General features: G+C 40.8%; 1 protein-coding gene across 2 annotated transcripts; it reads left to right on the top strand.

The window, feature by feature from the left end:
* Window positions 1-678: 678 nt before the first annotated feature.
* On the top strand, window positions 679-15,923 carry si:dkey-178e17.3 (somatomedin-B and thrombospondin type-1 domain-containing protein). 2 transcript variants are annotated; one of them, XM_031305753.1, is made up of 5 exons: window positions 679-1,163; window positions 8,808-8,990; window positions 9,332-9,422; window positions 11,620-11,778; window positions 14,467-15,923. In XM_031305753.1, the coding sequence occupies exons 1-5, from the start codon at window positions 914-916 to the stop codon at window positions 14,570-14,572; spliced, it is 789 nt and encodes a 262-aa protein (XP_031161613.1). In that variant the 5' UTR covers window positions 679-913; the 3' UTR covers window positions 14,573-15,923. The 2 variants fall into 2 exon arrangements, with proteins under 2 accessions (XP_031161613.1, XP_031161612.1); XM_031305752.2 differs by having other exon boundaries at window positions 8,805-8,990.
* The last annotated feature ends 3,465 nt before the right edge of the window (window positions 15,924-19,388 follow it).

Genomic DNA, 19,388 nt, shown 5'->3' with positions numbered 1-19,388 from the left:
CATCGCTCAGTTTCTGCCCGAGAGCCTCCATTCACTCAAAACCAGTGAAGGAAAAGTAATGTTATTGTTCTCCAGTCTTTCTCTCCAAAGGGTGGATGCTCTTAGTTCTACGGGATGAGTGGAGGATCATTGTGTTGCTGCAGCTCAAAAAGGATCTCGTCACTTTCCGCAGCAGTTGACTGAATCTTATTTTAATGTAAACTTCATTTGTATTTACTGATTTCAATTATAAATGATATGAATATGATATAAAGTGGCTGCACCGCTGTCCGTGGTGCTGAATGCGATTTTCTGATTGGAAGTTTAGCTGATTTCGACGGATTTAGGCACTTTTCACAGTGATTTTTTCACTCGCGTGAAGCTAATGTTTTTTATTCCTTGAAACGTCTTCTTGATTTGCATCTATCTCCCTTGTGGTAGGTGGTCCAACACACTTTGGGAAAATGATAAGACATGTTGTAATACCACTCGTTTGTTGAGTAGGCCTAACACATTGCGCAATCAAGTGTGTGTGAGAGAGAGAGAGAGAGAGAGAGAGAGAGAGAGAGAGAGAGAGAGAGAGAGAGAGAGAGAGAGAGAGAGAGGGAGTAAGAGAGGGAGAGAGAGAGGGAGTAAGAGAGGGAGAGAGAGAGAGGCTGGTACTGTACGCCTTTCCTAATAACCAACGGTAGTTGTAAGGGGCGGTGTCCAACACACGAATAGAGGAGAGCTGGTGTGCACAGGCTCCACTTTTATGCATCAGTTGTTCGTGTTAAGGTGTCAATGCCGAACTTACCTTGGATTTGCATTTTATATGAAAAAACACCACCATTGTCTTTATAACAAAACTCAGTTTTAAGCATCATCCAGAGTATAGCATACACCAGCGCAGTGTGTGTAAGTGTGGACCAGTGGACCCAGAAAAGTCTCCGTCATGGGAGCGCATAGATGGAGCTCAGCGCGTCTTGGGTTTATCGTTTGTGGATATTTCGCGTTTTTCTGCGGGGAAATTGTTCCACGGGCTGAAGCGGGCTGCAGGGAGAGAGAGAGCCCAAACTGCTGCACCGGCCGGAACAACGAATGTTTTGAGTACAGCAAGAGAAAAACAGTGTGCTACTGTGACACCTACTGTCAGAAAACCGGAGACTGCTGCGAGGACTACCAGCGTGTGTGTCAAATATCTGGTGAGTTGCTCACTCTGTCCTGCTCACTGACATTTAATAACAAATAACTTTAAAAACTGTTGAAGCCTTTAAGGGTTGAAAGCTAAATGTTTGGGGGAAATTAACACCTGCACTGTGCGTGGATTCAAACTGTGTCCTGTCTAGTGAGCCTGTTGTTTATTGTTGTCCAGTTTGAGCCAGAGATGACTGGCATTGAGGTGACATGGAGACAGTGAGAGATACTACACATAGCTGTCTGTAGTGCGCCCATTATGGCTGTTTGTTTTAAGTGACCAGCCAGAGGTGTATTGTAGGGGGGTATCTCCTGTCTCCATGGTGTATATTCCAACAGAAGGTTGTGAGTATGTGTTTTTAAGTTTGTAGGGTTGACCTTTGACCCTAAAACCTGACCATGAAGTGGTTGGAAACTGAAGTGAGTGATCATAACAAAGTCACAAATCAGCATGGCGGTTTTCTCTTCAACAAAGAGAAAAAACTGCACTTTGTATCACGAGTACAAGGTTAATTGTTCACAGAACCCGTAAAATGTGAGTGTGTTACCGTTTCCCTCATCATCCTGGCTGCTGCTGCTGCTGCTGCTGCTATATATGGACAAATAAGGGAATAGACACCATGGGAACAGACTGCCAAAGATGGCCAGGATTATAGTAGATTTGTGTCTGAGATATGACAGAGAGGAAACACTCCGACCTGTAACTGAGGCAGCTCTTAGTTACACTATGTTGAAACAGTTCAAGTTTACGCGGAGTGTATTACGAGGAGTGTCTGTGTATAGATACACTCAGAGTGTGACCCTCATCTTATGTGCACACTAACAAGCACCTGCAGGATCAGGCATACAAGTCAAAGAGCACTTTAAATGCTGCAGGAATCCCTCTATTTAGCAACATACATAGTGAACCTTTGAGTGTTGTATCTGTGCTGTGATGTAAACAAGCTGTCTTGTCCAGACTTGGGTCAATTACTTAAAAGTTTGTACAAGTACAGTTAAGGAAACTTTATTATTATTTTGGGTCAATCTTGCACCGACCCAGTACCCATGAGCATAAAAACCACTGAGTCACCAATAATCAACGTTATTTTGATCCACTTTTACTTATTTATATTATTTTTATTGAGTTATTCAGCCACACCAATATGTGGTTATTTTGACCCAGTAACAATGTCATATTTACATTTCTGTTGGGTCATCAAATAAACCAAATAGTGTATGGTTTTATAAACATGTTTAGTGTTCTTTTAAGACAACAACTTTTTTCAAGTTTTACTTCAAAACTTAAATATAATCAATCTACAATTTCAACTGAATTATATTAAATGGTGGACATGTTTGGCTGTAATGTAAAACATTCAAAAACACCAGTACAGCATGAATGCATGATAACACTCGTTGCTAACAGCAGAGGTGTAGTTACTAGCAACTACAAATTGCTACACTTAGGAGGAAATATTGCAGACTCCAATCTCAATTTGTGCTTTTGATCCACCAATTAGTCAGAGGCATGTAGAGACAACCTTTATCATCCAGCAGCCAGTTGAGTGGAGTCCAGGCATCACTTGATCCATCCCATGTGTCTGCCAAGCTGAAACTTAACAGAATAAGCAGAGGAAAGCACCTCAGGTCAGTGTTGAGTCATCACTGTACTGTGTAACAGCAGCTGGTCCCTCACAGGTCAGCTAACAGCCGCCATGTGCATCAGTTCACTTACGTGTCAGACAGGGATTTTTTTTTTTTTTTATCACTGTGGAGCTTGTCTGTGGCTCAGACAGGTCAATTCAGATGTGACACTGTACAGAAAAAAAATCACACAGTGATGTGATGCAGGTGTTTCAAGTTGGAGGACGTTTCCCAAAATAATGTAGTCACTGAACAGTATATCTGTAAATCAAGACATGTGACAAGCCTAACAATCATCTACAAACTGGAAAGATTCATTCTGTAAATGAAAAAAAATGGGATTGTGTTGTTAATGGTTGTAAACAGTCTTTGATTTGTTTGATTCTGAAAATGAAAATGATGTCAACTTGGTCATGGCCTGTAACTGCTGTATGGATCAGTGAGCACTGAGTGATGCTGTGAAAAGCACCTTGACTTCCTCCCTCTGCAACCTGAGCATCTTACCCGTATAAACACAACATGCATCATGTGGCTTGGCTCAGATCCATCAAAGCGCCCTCACCCACAATACACTCAGACTTTATCTGATCCTGCAGCTCTGCAACGCATCAAGGAGTCTGTCTGTGTACTGTTTCTCACAGTCTGTAATTTAGTCGTGTCAGCTGTGACGAGCAAAGAGCTTGGAGTGGGTGACATCTGAGGAGAGACAGAAAAAAACTGGCAGATGGTTTGCACCACTTGGACACAAACACTTAAAGCTCTTTTGAGTTGGTTCTCTCCAGAGATGTCGTTCAAATTAAGTATTTGGCAGGAATTTGTGTTGGTTGTAAACAGTGTGGAGAATGTTGCTGTGAACTTAGGCGCTGTAAGGTATTATTTTAAAACAAGTCAGTGGTGGAATGTTTTAAGGAAAAACAAAATCCTCCCCACAACACATACAGTAAAACAACTCAAAGTGAAGTGCCATGCATTTCTGGGCCCATTTTTATTCACTCATATTTGGCAAGTTTAAAGTCTTTCTGCACCAGACTGGCAGAAGGAGCAATTACTTGGATGTGAAGTTACAGAGTCATGCTTAGTTTTAGATCCACAAGTTAGTTTAAGAAGTTCTTGAGATTGGGGAGTTGATACACAGCAAGTTGACACAGATTGTCATCTAAACCACTCAGCATCATTTAGTCATTAGTTAGGCTTCTAGCTGCAGGTCGTTTCACCACTAAGCTTACAAGTATTTTTGGCTGGCTTGGCAATGCTAGCTGTTTGTGAACTTTTCTCTCTTTTTGCAAATAAATCGGCAAAAGTAGAAATTGAAACTTCACATAAGCAATAACCAGCATCCATCAGTGTTATTTGAAAACATAGAGAGAGAAATGCATCATGAAAGGGGCAGAGAAGATGCGAATATCTGCACTGATGGAGGATTCAAAACATCATAGTTCAATACAGCCCCAATTGTTGCCTCTTCAGTAAGGCATATGAGATCTTTTTTGGTGTGATATGCTTTAGCTTTCTTCACTTCTTTGCTATGTTATTACTACAGGGAACAAAGGGTTGTTAACAGAAATATAGGATATTACTGTATATAGCACAAGAGGAGGAGGTAACTTAAAGTGAATTGGATAAAATTGGATTGGAAATCCATGGGGGGAGTTGTCTCCTGTTGCACGAATATCTTTTGGTTATTTCAGTTGTATGTCAGCCCTACAGTAATTGCTCATTCCTCTTCATAGACAGATGAAACTGGCCCACAGGAGGATGGAAGAGGCAGCTCCTGTCCTCTCCTCTCCTACTGTGGCGTCTGGTAGTTCTCACTTCAGCAGGAAGACATATTGTTGCATCTACCTCAGATACACCAGAGGTTTGCTCATCCGTCATCTGTCTCTCCTGCAGACACTTCTGCTTCTCTTCCTTTCCTTTAGGGAACAGTATTCCGTCATGCCATGATGTTTGCTTCTTTCCACCTACTGTACGTTCACTCCCTCTTTTTCTTCCTGACTACCCCCACGTTCTTTCTTTAACATCTGTGAGTAGTAAATGTTTTTCCTCATCTTGGCTGAAACGGGCCAGCTGTTGTAGTTGTTGGGACCAACAGTGTGCCGCCCAGTTTCTCCTGGTACTCACATACTGCACGCACTGCCATAGATGCTCCTGATTGCTAATTTGATGCCCTTCATCTGGCCTCTTCATGACCAAAAAACTCAAATGTTGTATTCCATAATACAGGGACATTTAAATGTGTTTTTTCAATGTCTTCATGCTGTGGTAGAAACATCAGAGATGGATATCTCAAAACCTGGACAAATTACATCTGTCCACAATTTTCAAATACATTTTTGCAACAAACGAGTTGATTGGATACAATTTAAACCCAGAATGGTTGTATATTAAAAATAAATCAAGTTGTTATTATCTGGAAACTGAGGCAGTATAGAAGTGCAAGCTTCCACTGTAGAGTACCCACATTTGTTGTTGCTTTCAAGAGCTCTGTAATTACTCCGAAGTAAAGTTCACTTTGTCTTTAAATAACGTTTTTGAAGAAAAGCAGAGGAACCTTCCATCGACAAGAGCTTCCTTGTTTTTATTGTTTTATTGTTGTTAGGAGTCAGTATTCAGAATTGCTTTTTCTTATGTGTTTGTGTATCATGAATTTAATTATTATTATTATTATTATGCTATAATAAAGTGTATTGCAATGCAATAATATACCTTTTAGGTTGTACAATTATAACAGAAATCTGTGTCAGCTGTGTTTGTAATGAATCCTTTTAATTAGTTGGTTTGCTTGGCTCCACTTTTCAAGGTGTCTACAGGAAACATTTATGTGCTAACATGTAATTAGGGCTCAGTCCCGTGTCCTTCACCTCTTTTAACAGGCTTCTTTCTTGTGTTGCCGAACATTATAAGGCTTGTCTGATGGGACCAAGGCCCAGCTCTCTACATGGGAGGAAGGTTGGCTGTGGAGGTTTTGAGGTTCAGTTGTCCTTTAGAGGAGCTGGACATCTGGGTCCCATCAGAGAGGAGATGGAGGGAAAAGAGAGGGGGTGGGAGGGAAAAAGAGGACCAAAAACAAGGAGACAGATGGGGAGAAAGAACAAGGGAGAGTGTGGGACAAAGTGATAAAGGGAGAAGAAGATAAAGCAAATTGGGCGGGCAGGTCTGATAAGTCTTTTGTTATGAACCACTAAAATGGAAGCAGAATTCAGGGAGAGGGAAAGAGAAAGAGAAAGCAAAGGAATGCCAATACGCCATTATCTCACTGTAACAAGTGTGACTGGAGATTGGCTGACAAGTGAGGAGATAAAAGTGCTGATGTTGGATACACATTCAGTGGTTTGAGTCATTTAATGGCATTTATCGGAACTTCTGCCAACTGCTAGTAAAATTACTATATGCTATAATTTCCTTTCAAATAAACGATCAGATTTAATTGACAGTGACCTAATTCAAATGTTGCTAAATCCTGATTAGTGTACAGTATTCAACAATGCCCTATTCAAACTGAGCCCAAGCAGTGAAAACAGCGCTAAGAATCTCCTATAAAAAATATTTAAATTTTGGCTGTTAAGTTTAGCAGATTCTGTAGCTAATATGAGTTGTTTAGTGTTTCAAAGGTTACTATAAGATTTACCTTGTGCTCCAAAATATTAGAGAATACAGATCTAAAGTCAGTGTCACTGTCTTTGATTAATTACAGAAATCTTCTTTGAGGTAAACTTTAGAGTACTTGAAAACAGCTGATCAAAAAGACAAAAGCTGAACATGCTGACGAGTACCATTTGTTTCCTGTATTGGGGTCAGAGGTCAGAGGTGGTGGCGTGCTTTCCAACTGGGGACTTTCTCGTCAACAATGGGGACAGGAGACAACAGTGGCTGTAAGCTCTGTGGGTAAGCAGGTTTATCATGTGGGTGGTGGGACTGTCGCACTGGTGGTACCAGAAACAGAGCGGGGGACCACCACAGTTTGGTAATTGCCTTCTGACCTCTGGTGGCTTGGGGCCAACAGGCTGAGACTTTCAGACAGGGCCTTAGTCCTGTTAGTGTGTGTGTGGGTGTCGATCATCCCTCCCCTCGGGTGCGGGAACTCGCTGACCCTATAGGTTTCACTGCACACCCTCTGCAGTAAAGACCTTAACTGCCCTGCTTGCTCATATTTTTCCCACTATGAGAAAGAGCAACAGCAACATCAGAACTGCCCCTGTGAACGTCAGAGGATGTAGAAGAGGGAAGGAAAGGCGAGGAGTAAGGATAAGAAGAGGTGGAGGAGGCAAGAGTAGGAAGTTGATATGGTTGTGGTGTCTGATTCAATCACGCCCCTCAGTATTCTTTCAAGTTCATGTCACTTTACAAGTCTACACAGTGTAATGTGTATGTCTGTGTGTTTTAGGGTGATGACTGAGGGTGGAACAAGCCCAAGTGGGTGGGTTTATCTGACAGAAATTGTTTTCGATGTATGTGTGTATGTGTGTGTGATGATCTGGGAAAGGCGAGTGTCAGGTGGGCAGCACTAATGTGCAGAGGAATGCAGAGATTCCACAGTGGCTTTGTGGATCGGCTGTGACACTGAGACAGCCGCACCCCCCCTTCAAAACCCCAACAGGACCATGGGAATAAACCGAACAGGCGGCACCTTGAAAGCTCTCTCTCTCTTTCTCCTGTTCACACACATACACACACACACACAGACACACACACACACACACACACACACACACACACACACGCACACACACGCACACACACACACACACACACACACACACGCACACACGCGCACACACACACACGCACACACACGAACACACACACACACACACACACACACACACACACACACACACACACACACACACACACACACACTTATTCACTTCAGCATTGTACTGTGGGGTGAGTGTGTATTATAAAGACAGGGTGAGGTAGATTAGATGGCAAGAGAGGATTAGATTCAGTTATGGTATATTTATCCTCTCCCTCCCTATAATTTCCCCAATAACATCTAACAGCTTCAAGCTGTGTGCACCTGCTCTCATTGTATTAAACTTTTAGTATCTTCAATTTAAAAAGAAACACACACCTGCATCTGTCTTTTTGAATAAAGTGTTCTGGTGTATGTTTGCATTTATTATTTGTTGTGTTTGTTTGTGTGCCTCTCTACTTATTTGTCTGTGGGTTTATGGAGTGGGCACTTCCTCCCTAAAACAAGGCTGTTAAATGTCTGCCGCTATTAAATCTCTGTGTTGGACAAAGCTTGATGAGGGCTGGAGACTCTTGGCTTTGATCAGAGCAGCCATCTAACTAATACAGCTTCCTCTTAGCCTGATGTAATTGGCTAAATCAGCCTACCGAACGGGAAGCCTGATTGCTGCTGCTGCTGTGTTTATGTGGTGTGCTGTATTTGTGTTTCTTTAAGTGTGTGCTAGAGGGAAACCAGAGAGAACAGGATGCAAAATTAGCCCCTTATTTAAATGGTCCCACACATATGACCTGGGTCCCAGACTTCCTGAGTCTGGGGTTTGGCTGATCTGACATTAGTAGATGGTAATGAACCAGTCACTCGTTTCCCGCCCACCTACCTGAGTAAATGCCCAGTGCAATATTATGCAACTCTGTATCTGGGTGTGTGCTGCAGCTCACACTTTTAGTCATGCAGTGAAGCATGACAGCAAAGATTAGGGGAAAGTTTACAACTACCCTTCAGGGTAAAGATCTTTTTTTTTTTTTTTTTTTAATTAGAACATTTGTTGACAGCTGAAGAAAGCTTGTCTGAGTCTCTCAAAAATATATTTTTCTCTCTTCTGCCCTGCATGCCTTTAAATTTTCCTGAACTGAAACTCATCTCACCTTTCCAAAATGTACTTGACCTTCTCTGTATGTAGCTCTGAAAAAACCTAAAGCAACATAAAACACCTAGAGGCTTCAGATTCTCTTCCTTTTGTATTTTTCCTCACTCATATTTTATGACTTTTTCTCCTGACGTTTATTTAAAACCCTCAGCTGATCTCTCTGTCTCCCTGCTTTCCTAGCAGCCATTGACTGTGTGTTGGGATCATGGGGTCCCTGGTCATCATGCACATCTTCATGTGGAGTTGGCAGCACAGAGAGGAGTCGCCAAGTGTCTATTCCCCCTAGAAATGGCGGCACGCCCTGTCCTGACCTCAAACAGCGCCGGGGATGCTTTGGAAACAATGCCATATGCAGCACTGCGAAAGGTAAGAATGTGACCTTTTCTACATGCCCCCACATGCGTGTGTTTATGCACTGCTCTGAACTCTATTACATATTAATTTGGTGTTTTAGTATTCTCTCGGGTACCACTTGTTATCACTTTTACTGTAAGTAGCAGGCCTTTTCTCCAGCTGCACTATTTCAAACGCCTCAGTTATGCGCTTCACTGTTGAATCACTTTGCCAGTAATAAAACATGGAACATAGAACACCACTTTGAGTCATTTGATACACTGAGTCATTTTGAGTCATGGGATGAGATGCTCTTCAGTGGAATGAGTGTTGCCTTTTTCATTTTCACCTTTTCATCCCCACCTGACCTGCAGAGGTGGCAAAGATCCTGCCTGATTCTTTCAAGAGGAACTTCAAGGACCCTTGGAGGCGACCACACATGCTGATGAAGGAGGAGAAGGCCAGGTAAGGCCTCCATTATCAGACTGCAAACAAACACAGAGACTGCTCCCTACTGACCCAGCCAGCCTACTAGGTTTACCAGTACTGGCTTTCATGTGCAATTGATGCAGAGAGGGGTTAATTATAGCTGAAATGTGTGGAGCGTTCATACATCCCGCACAGAGATTGAGATTTAGCAACTGAAGAAATCCATTTAAAAAATGCTATCGATGCATTTTGCATGAAATTTACCAGCTTAATATTTCAAAAACATCTTTAAAAGCACAACTCTTACTCATGACTATAATTATAACCAACAATATGCTTTGCTTTTGTGCCAGCAATCATTTTATATAAGACAATTTTGGCATAAACCGCTTTTGTTCCAGCTCCAAGCTTCAAGGCTGCCTGATACAGCTGGAGTTTTACTTCAGGTTCATATCAGTTTTTCCTTAGTTTTGACTTAGATTCAAAGGTCACTTTAAGTGATCAACTTTGTGCTCCAAAAGATTAGAGAATACAGACCAAGTCCAAGGTTGCCATAGCACGCAGAGCCTTGAAATTGCTTTGACTGTGTAACATGAACGCCATTATTGAATATTTGCATCATGAGATGACCTTTACTGATAAGGCAACCGTAATCCATGTAATTGGCAAACCCTCTCTGCATAAATGTCATCCTTGATCTGAGCTGATTGCAGATGTTCTCAGAGCTGGAAAAAATCAGAAACTAGGGAATACAATCACTGCTGGTTTGCTGACAGCCCACAGCTTTTCACGCAGATTAAAATGGACATTGGATACCTTTGTTTTGACAAAGCATCAGGGGATTGAAAGCACATTACTCATAAATGTGAGCTAGGGTGATTTCACAGACATCTGGTGCCCTAAAAGGTCCCTGTTGTCATGGTAATTGACCTAGGAAACATGGGATAAAACAACATGAAATGATGATCAGTAGCTGTCTTTGGATCTCTAGTTATAGCTGTAAAATTAGCTGAATGAGTAATATTTCATGATGTTGAGGTTAAGAATTGCCAGTAGGCTGTTATGTAGTTCTTACTTTACTTGTGAGGGTTAACACAGATGTGTGGTAGTATCTTTCCTGAATAAAGACATAAAGGTAGCGTGTGTGTTTTTAAGGACAGCATTTGTAGTGGTATGAGGAATTTGAATTATTTGAAGTTCAAGCCTAATTAGGGGAGGGAAAAAAGCGAGAAAATCACCCTTCAGCAGTTGGATGTGCACATGTACTGAATGTGCTAGAATGTCATTACACTGGTTATTTCAGCATATATTTTTTTTAATTATCCCAAAGGTACATGCTAATGAAAATTGCTGATGGAATCCATCAAGCATAAGTGATTATTTTCATTTTCTCTCACTACCTTACTTATTCGCTCCTTTTTATTTACATTTGCTTGTTTTACTTGTAAATATTCCTTAAAATGCAAGCATGAACACTACAAATCAGAGCTGAATATTAATATTGCATGAGTTTAAAAAAGAAGAAGATATTTGCTAATGTTACTGTTGGACAAAGTCTTCACAATGAGAAAAAAGCTGCAGCTTCATGTTTTCTTTGATAAACCACCCCACTGGGGATGATGTTTTGTCGCAGCTGACTAAATCAGAGACAAAACAAATAGTGCAGACGTTTAAAGTGCCTGCCAGAGAACACAGTGTGCAGAAAAACAAGACTGTATTATTTTTTTCAGTGCACAGACTGAGCTGTATTGATATTAGGATACTGCAGGTGACCGTGACACTGCTGGATCACCTTCAAATGGAACAAATCTGTTATCGGGAAGTTGGATTTGTCTTTTGTCTGGCTATGGCTGTGATCAAGCTCAGCTTGCTGTGTTGGACCACCACCTGGCTTCCAGCAATCAAGCCACGTTGGATTGATTTTTCATTTTGAACTACGTGAAGGATAGGAAAGAGTAGAGATTCCGTTTTTTTAAAAGTGTTTAAACCTAGCTTGTGTCTGTGTCTTCATCTGAACATTTTCATGTTTTGTTGTTCATGTTGAATTTGCAATTGGCATGGGAGTGAATGATAACAGTTCATTGCGTTTATGTGTTTCTCAGCCCAGAAATGTGTGATTTCACCTTTTGACCCCAGTGTTTTTACCAGATATAAGAATCAAATATAATTAAAATTGGGTCAATTATGTTTGTTACTTTTCCTTTCTCTCCCTCTCTTTACTCTGTGCTTGCAGTTACTGTGTCTATTTGCGGGTGAAACAGGCCAGTGCAGCATGTAAACTTAAACTGTGGAGTGCTCAGCTGGTGAAAGAGAGGCTGGTCTGTGCAGAGTGTCAGAGTGATGCCATGTCAAAGTCAGACCGCTGTGGAGGAGACGGCCTAGAAAGCATCAGGTAAACCAAACAACCAAAAGTAAACTAAAGACGTGTTCATCCATTACAAGGGACCACAATGGAAATAAGCCCCAGGGCTTTATTGTGTTATCCTGACTTTTTTTTAATGTATGGTGCAAAGCTGTATCATATCTTATAACGAAAGGGTCAAATAAAATCAATCAATCAATCAATCAATCAATCAATCAATCAATCAATCACTGCTCACCGTTTCCAGCTTAGGGCCTGTGTAGCTTTTAAAGTAGCTTAGCCCAGTTGTTCCCAAACATTTTCACATCAAGAACCCCTAAACTGACACAAATTAGACCACTGACCCCCATTCAGTGGCGGTTCTACATTGAATGGCACCCTGGGCGAGACCCCCTTCGAGCCCCCCCCCCCCAAAAAAAAAAAAAAAAATTAACTATTGCAATTACAACAGGAAACACACTTTTTAAGGTGCACAATCTCCACCTCCAACATTGCCAAAAGACAATGAACATAATTCTGCACAAAATATGACAGTATAGGTTATGAGAACTTAAAATAAATATACAGTATATACATAAATGTGCCAAAAATATATACAATCATAAAAAAATTAGCAAGAGCAGAGAGCAACAATAATATAAAATATTAGGAATAATATACAAATAAAATATAGAAATATTCTAAATAGCACAAATCCTTCATCACACAAATGTGAAGACACACTAAAGATAATTTAATTATTACACTATAGCACTAAGAACAGAAAACACAAACTAAAACTAAAACCTGACGTCTCTAGCCTTCCTTGACGCAAAATCATCAATGATGTCATCGACAGGGACGGACTGGGACCAAAAATCTGCCCTGGCATTTTGGCCTAGACCGGCCCACCGCATAAGATCACAAATACCACCCGTCCTTGCGCTCCCCTGAATATGTATAGCAACTCCTACTCCTTAAAACTACTAACGCCATGTAATGAGTAAGCAAGAATCAGTGAGAGTTGACACATTAAATACTTCAAAAAGTGCCACTTATTAATACAATAAAACGGTATACTTCTCATGAATCATAAAACAAGCTCTCTCTCTCTCTCTCTATATATATATATATTATCATTTCAAGAGGCCTTGTGCTTTAATTTGAAGAGGTCTATCATGACTTTTTGTCTGCCAATGCAGATAAGAATGTTTGCATGATGTGCAACGTTTATATAGACTACTAATGTAATCATACAGTAAAGCATGTGTTTTATTGTTGTAGTGTTTTGTCCACCACTCAGTTTTTGGCTCAGTTTTATCAAGGGGCTAAGTGTTTTAAGGGGAGTTGTGCTTACCGCAGATTGTACCCTCACTCCCTCATCTCTGTCTCTCTCCTCCTGATTCTCCTCCTCACTCTGCATGCCACTGTCACCGACACCGACAACGCCACCACTATCATCAGCCACGGGAGCTGAGAAAACATGTCTTTTCGCTTTTTTCTTTTATTTGAGCCGCTTGGGTAACTTTGTTTCATTTTTGCGTTTAGACCATTGCCATAAAAGAAAGGTTTAGACTCGTCTTGCTGCGTCTCTGTGTACTTCATTGTGAAAGTAGGGGGTGCCAGCAGGGTGCCTGCAGCTGCAGGGGGGCGCTGATTTGCCAATTCCCCACACAGTGAAATGGTAGATAACAGAAACCGCTTTGCAGCGCAGAGGACTTTATTTATTTATTTGTTTTAAGTTCTCGTGCCGCCCTCCATGTGATATGAAAAAATGCCCGGTTTGCCCGTGCCAAAAACCGCCACTGCCCCCATTTGATAAGGTTTTATCCCAGGGTCCCCCCTCTGATAGGATTTTAACTTTTAGATGTTTTATTAAAGAAAGTGTATGAAACCCATGACCAAAATAGTCATACATTCTGTCACTGTGCTACTTATGGATGGAATAATGAAAGTGAAAATAAATGATTCCGCTTTTTGCTGGGGACCCCTTGGAACCCCCCTCAAGGACCCCACTTTGAAAACCACTGGCTTAGCCATCTTCAGACTGGCTGAAGAAAACTAGAAAGGGAACAATTTATTTTCCTCTTCAGCAACTACTAGGTGAAAAGCCAAGGAGCAAGTCACTCAAAGAAATTAATAAATACAATGTCTTATGTCTTCGTATGCAATTAAATGTACAGTATGTTGAATGATGAGCTTAGTTTAGCTCAGTTAATGGATCTGGATGGTCTATGGGATCAATTAGCAGCTGCTTCTGAAAGAAGGCAAACACTTTCCCCAACACAGATGGTGTAATACTTTGTACTCGTTAGCCAAGCATATGCATATTAATTTGGTGTGTAAAACGCAAGTGGAATCTATTTTTTTTATAATCTCATTTCTTAGTTATGAAATCAACAACAAATTACAGCAAGTATTATTTTTGACAGGGTGTCAATCTGTGAGTGTTAAAACATCCATTTATTTGTCTAACATTGGATCATTTGAAAAAATAGTTCCCCCCAAAATTGAAGTGGCCTTTTAACCTAACCACATCTTTCTGGGTATTAATATAAAAATAATTTTGACAACGTTAAATCCATTATGTGTCAAATTTTGCGCTGAAAGAAACTTTCGCATCAAATTTCACCTAGACTGTAGAATGAAAAATGAAAATGTTAATACTCATAATCTCTTAATACTTTCCCTATATTGTAACCAACTGTTTCACGCAGGATACAATCTTTTTCTTCCTAGAACGTTCTGGGCAGCAGCTTCAGTCCCGGGTTGTCATGGTTCCTGGGTGAAAGCGTCGTCCTCTGTGGGCTGCCGCTGTCCTCCCTACTCTGTGCTCTTCGTGTGAGCTGACACGCAAACCCAAGACATCCGTATGCAGGGACAAGATTTCCCTCAGCACCTCCTGCTAACTGTGGAGAGCCCTGCCAGCTAAGCCAGACCCCTCTGATCCAGATTACTGGATGGGTAACTCAAGGAGATCAGCAGCATCCTGCCACTTTTTCCTATCACCTCATACTCTGTACTGTATACACTATTACTAAGCACACAGAAATTCTTGCATTTAACTTCAGATCTTACAGCCACGTTATGTACTTATTCTCCCCCAAAGCACAGCAACATCTATATGCCTTTTTACCTCTGAATCTTTGCTATCTACCTCCATCAATGCAAGTGCATTTGTTAATGCATAATGTATAAATATATAAATATATTATTTTGCTTTATACATTTTCTACTTTTGATTGTTTATATGTTATGTATATGTGTCTATATAGCTACACTTATGTGTATTCAACAAATGCCAAACAGCAGTTGCTGCACCCAGTGTAAGCCCTAGCCAGGATCCCTAAATCACCTGCAGGTTGGAGAAGCTGAAAACTGGTTCATCCAAATTGTATTCATCGCTAGAATCCTTGAGTCAATATATCTGTGTTTTACAGTTTTGTCCCTGCTATTATTTCTTTTCAACAAAAACTTTTATACCAGCAAGTCAAGTTGAATATCAGGTATTGATTCTCAGGTGCTGAGATTTGCGTCTTTGTCTCCCATCAAGCTTCCTCTTTCATGTCTACCACCTCCGATGGTCAGTGACTGATGTTTTTAGGAGTTTAGAGTGACTCATAGATGAAATCAGTCCCATCTGTTTAGACCTTATATTGTTGGAGAGGAAAAAGAGCCATTAAAAATTATTGTACTGTGGTTCTCTCTGTCCTCTGTGTCCAAGACTGAAAACAATTGCTTCATAACAATGTTTTCTCTTACTCCCTGCCCTGCTCAGAAATCCTATTACCGTCATGAGGGAGTTTTTATTAGCAAAGTGTCATCTAATATATCTATCGCATACAGCCATGTTACTCCCATTTTATTCATTAACAGAACCTCCTCCCAGCACTCCCCACATATCCTTGATCTGCACTTCTTTTTTTCTCTGCCCTCTACTGACTTGGTGTATTCATAAAAACCAGGAGTCAGTCAACTGGCTCAGTACGCCTTCCTGCATCTCTTGTACTTCTGCTTTAAGAAGAGAAGTGTACTCCCAGTAAAGGGCTTTTCTCTCTGGAAAGCTGTGACTTTCTCTCTCCCATGTCTGTGTCTGTGTGTTTATTTATTATAAAACAAATGATGATGTTATTAGTGCAGCACAGCATACTCTGTACACTGTCCATTAGTGAAAATAAACAACTATACTGACATTTCTCCCCCTCGTCATATATCTATATACTGCATTCAGATGTTACAGACCACCATTAGCATTTCTTTCCTCTCTTCTCTGCAATTACTACTACGTATGAACCCAGCAATGCTAAGTATCTCCCTCAGTTTGACCAGTGTTTACATGCAGCACTTCGCAGTTAAAAGAAGACTGCAGTTGAACATGTGTAACTTAACATGTACCCATCAACATATTTTTGTTGCATTCTTGGCTTTTTTTTTTTTTTTACTGTGGTGTAAACGGGATGACGACAAGCAAGATGGAAGCTAATGTGTATAATCATGTTTTTGCTCCACATACTCCCCCAATTTGGGGTTTATTTATATAATGTAACTGGCAGAGATGATGTGTGGACAGGCTACACATGAGGCCTTAGATACTGGACAACGTACATCATCTGGAAATATATCTGTTGTTTTCATGTTTTCACAGCAGCTCTGGACAGAGAATACCAAGATGCCCAATTTGAAAGCCAGTTTGCCTCCTCCTTCATGTGATATATGGACTAGTAAACTGAACATGGAGGAGGAGATGTCTAAACCTTGACTATGACCCTGGAAGTTGTTGATAAAGCCATTGCTCCTTGTCCTTGCTGACATTTTAAACATTTGCCAACCACGTCACGCAAAAACGAAATTAAACAATATAAGAGCCTGATATTTCTTCCATTGTCTTGCCTTGTGCAAAACCCACTAATGGATCAATTTGATTGCTTATTAGTCAGGATATTCACTGTATAATACAGCCCTTCATCATAAGCAGGTATGTAAGCAAGAATGCAATGAGACTTAGAGGAGTAAATGTGAGGTAAAGCACAATAGATGGATTTGAGGATGTAAAAATTACACATGACACGTATTTAGACTTTAAGTTGAATCATTTTAAAGGCTCATTCTCTTTATGGATAAAGATCATTTTTTGTCTGGAAAATTAGTATAGAAAGACTTAACCTTTGTGGAAAACGAGACAACCCAAGATCTAACAAATCAACATTAGTTTTGGGGTTAGATAGATTCATACTCCTGGTTACTTTCATGTGTTCCATCTTAGGGACACTTGAACTTTACCTCCTCCATTAATCTCTCCAGCCACACTCCCCCCTTTCTCTGCACTCCTCCCTCCTCCCTCTCCCCAGATCCCTACCAAACTCCCCTCCGTCAGCACAACTCTTTATTTTCTCTTACTACAACAGTGGCAATAGAGTGCTGTCAGCCTGACAGTCCATCCCCTCTGAAGCAGGCTTTACCCCCCTGGCTGCCCTGTCTCTGCTGCTAACCCGCTTTCCAAAGGGCAGGAAGGCCCATCTCTGGCCCAGTGCCTGATGGGCTCCGACAGCAGTGTGTTCTGGGATTACACCCGCTGAAAAGGGGGGCATTCCAGCACCGGCGGCCTTTGTCACAGCACGGCCACTGTTTGCTTTTGACAAGACAGCTGTTCAAAGCCCTCACGGCCCCCATGGACGGCGTTAAGGGAAAGAACCCAGGGGTGACTTCCGTTTATTGGTGCGTCGTTGAATGTGCTGTATCACCTCCACCTGAGGTCGCTTCAGCACCTATCTGTAGAAGTTTGTGCATCTCATAGAATCCTATTGTTTTTTCATGCTTACATTTGAGTGACAAAAGCAATGGGTGTCACTGATCAAACTTAAGACTTTTCTATCCTGCAGCTACAAAAATATTCCCTCCAACCAGGTGCATCTTTCCTTGACCCAAACTAAAATGAAAACTGCTCAAGACTGCATGACAGCATTGCTTTGTCTACTGGAACATCCTTGACTTCTTCCTTCCTATCCTAATTTGTAAATGACGGTGCAATTACCTGGTACTGTATCTTCCTTGTTTACTCATTTGTTTGTGTGTGTACACTACACGTGCAATGGGAGAAGTCACATTTTGTGTGTTACAGTGCAGGGTTGTAGCTAGGAAGTATCTGCCCTATACACCCCTTCACCACCATTACTATCAACTCACTCATCCACAACTTAAACATAACCAAATCATTAATTTACTGATCAATTAATGGACTCACATGAAATATGTTTTGGACACTGTTCATAGTGCTAATTGGATCATGTCCTAACCAGTAGCCTATTTCCTAGAGGGTTTGGTTGGCTGTTCTTCAACATTCAACCAAGCCTTGCTTCAAATACAAATAAAGAAGTGAAATAATATGAAATAAACATCTACAAATACATGCTTGAGGTGTTTGAGAACTCACAAAAAACCTTCTAGTTCAGACATGCAGGGGCCTCCCTCAGCTTGTGGTCCTGGGTAGTTGGTACCCCCATATTCCCCTGTGTCACCCCAGTGTTATGTATATATATGTTTTTGGGAAGTGTGTACTGTAATTAGCAAGTCATCCTAATGAGGGCTTGTTGCCACTCTAGGAGCAGCTGGTCCAACACAGAGGAATGATAATGAATAGACGGATCCACATGGGGACCAACACAGCTGGTACACAACAGAGGCAGTATAACACACACACACACACACACACACACACACACACACACACACACACACACACACACACACACACACACACACACACACACACACACACACACACACACACACACACACACACACACACACACACACACACACACACACACACACACACACACACACACACACACACACACACACCTTTGAAATATAAGCTATAATATATGTTATTTTCAACTGTAGTAAGTGTACTTGGATTATAAAATGGCATCTACTGTATTCAACTTTCATCATAAAATGTAACCCTGTTGCTATATAACAATGCATCAAAAATGTAAACAGTCAGATACTTTGCCAACATACACCATCAAATGAATGATGAACAGTGGTATTTTTCTGCAGAAGCTCATGAAAATTCAGCCCTGGGAATGTGGCGTCACCTTGTGGTGCTTTTGACTTCCTGCTCCACTGAACGCCAACAGAAACAATTTATAAAACACCTGAGACTCCCCTTATAAATGTTTTTATTGGGTTTGTGGTTTTGATTAGATTACATGATATACATGGCAAAAATGAAACTGATTTTGAAATTGATAACCATGAATCCTCATTTGTTTTCTTATTTATCATCGTTTTAATTAGAGTAACATTGTGTTTACATTTCTAAAAGAAAAACTTTAAAGTGGTTCATCTACTCATAAATGTATCTTAGGGAAGATATCTTCAGATAATAAATGGGGGGGGGGGTGTTCCTTCAGTTTTGAGTTAATATTCAGAGCTAGTTTGTTCACATTATTTACGCTGTACAATAATTCACTCAATCACATTCTGCAAAATTCAATACAATATCTATCAATATAAACAATGTATATAAAGCTAGTGAAAGCACTAAAGAACATGAATGTACTTAAAAAAAATCATGGTAAGATGTACCAGTCAGTGGAGACAAAATCATGGCACAGAACCAAAAGCTAGCCTATTGTACATACAAATAATGTGTA

The sequence above is a fragment of the Sander lucioperca genome, chromosome 2 (genome assembly GCF_008315115.2).
Source record: "Sander lucioperca isolate FBNREF2018 chromosome 2, SLUC_FBN_1.2, whole genome shotgun sequence".
In the NCBI taxonomy this organism is placed as follows: Eukaryota; Metazoa; Chordata; class Actinopteri; order Perciformes; family Percidae; genus Sander; species Sander lucioperca.
The sequence above is the reverse complement of the archived record's forward strand: the minus strand, read 5'-3'. Positions and strand labels throughout refer to the sequence as shown.

Coding starts and splice junctions, on each gene's coding strand:
- si:dkey-178e17.3 (XM_031305752.2), top strand. CDS start 914: ATGGGAGCGCATAGATGGAGCTCAGCGCGTCTTGGGTTTATCGTTTGT. Junction 9,423..11,619: donor ATGAAGGAGGAGAAGGCCAG/GTAAGGCCTCCA, acceptor CTGTGCTTGCAG/TTACTGTGTCTATTTGCGGG. Junction 11,779..14,466: donor GACGGCCTAGAAAGCATCAG/GTAAACCAAACA, acceptor TTTTCTTCCTAG/AACGTTCTGGGCAGCAGCTT.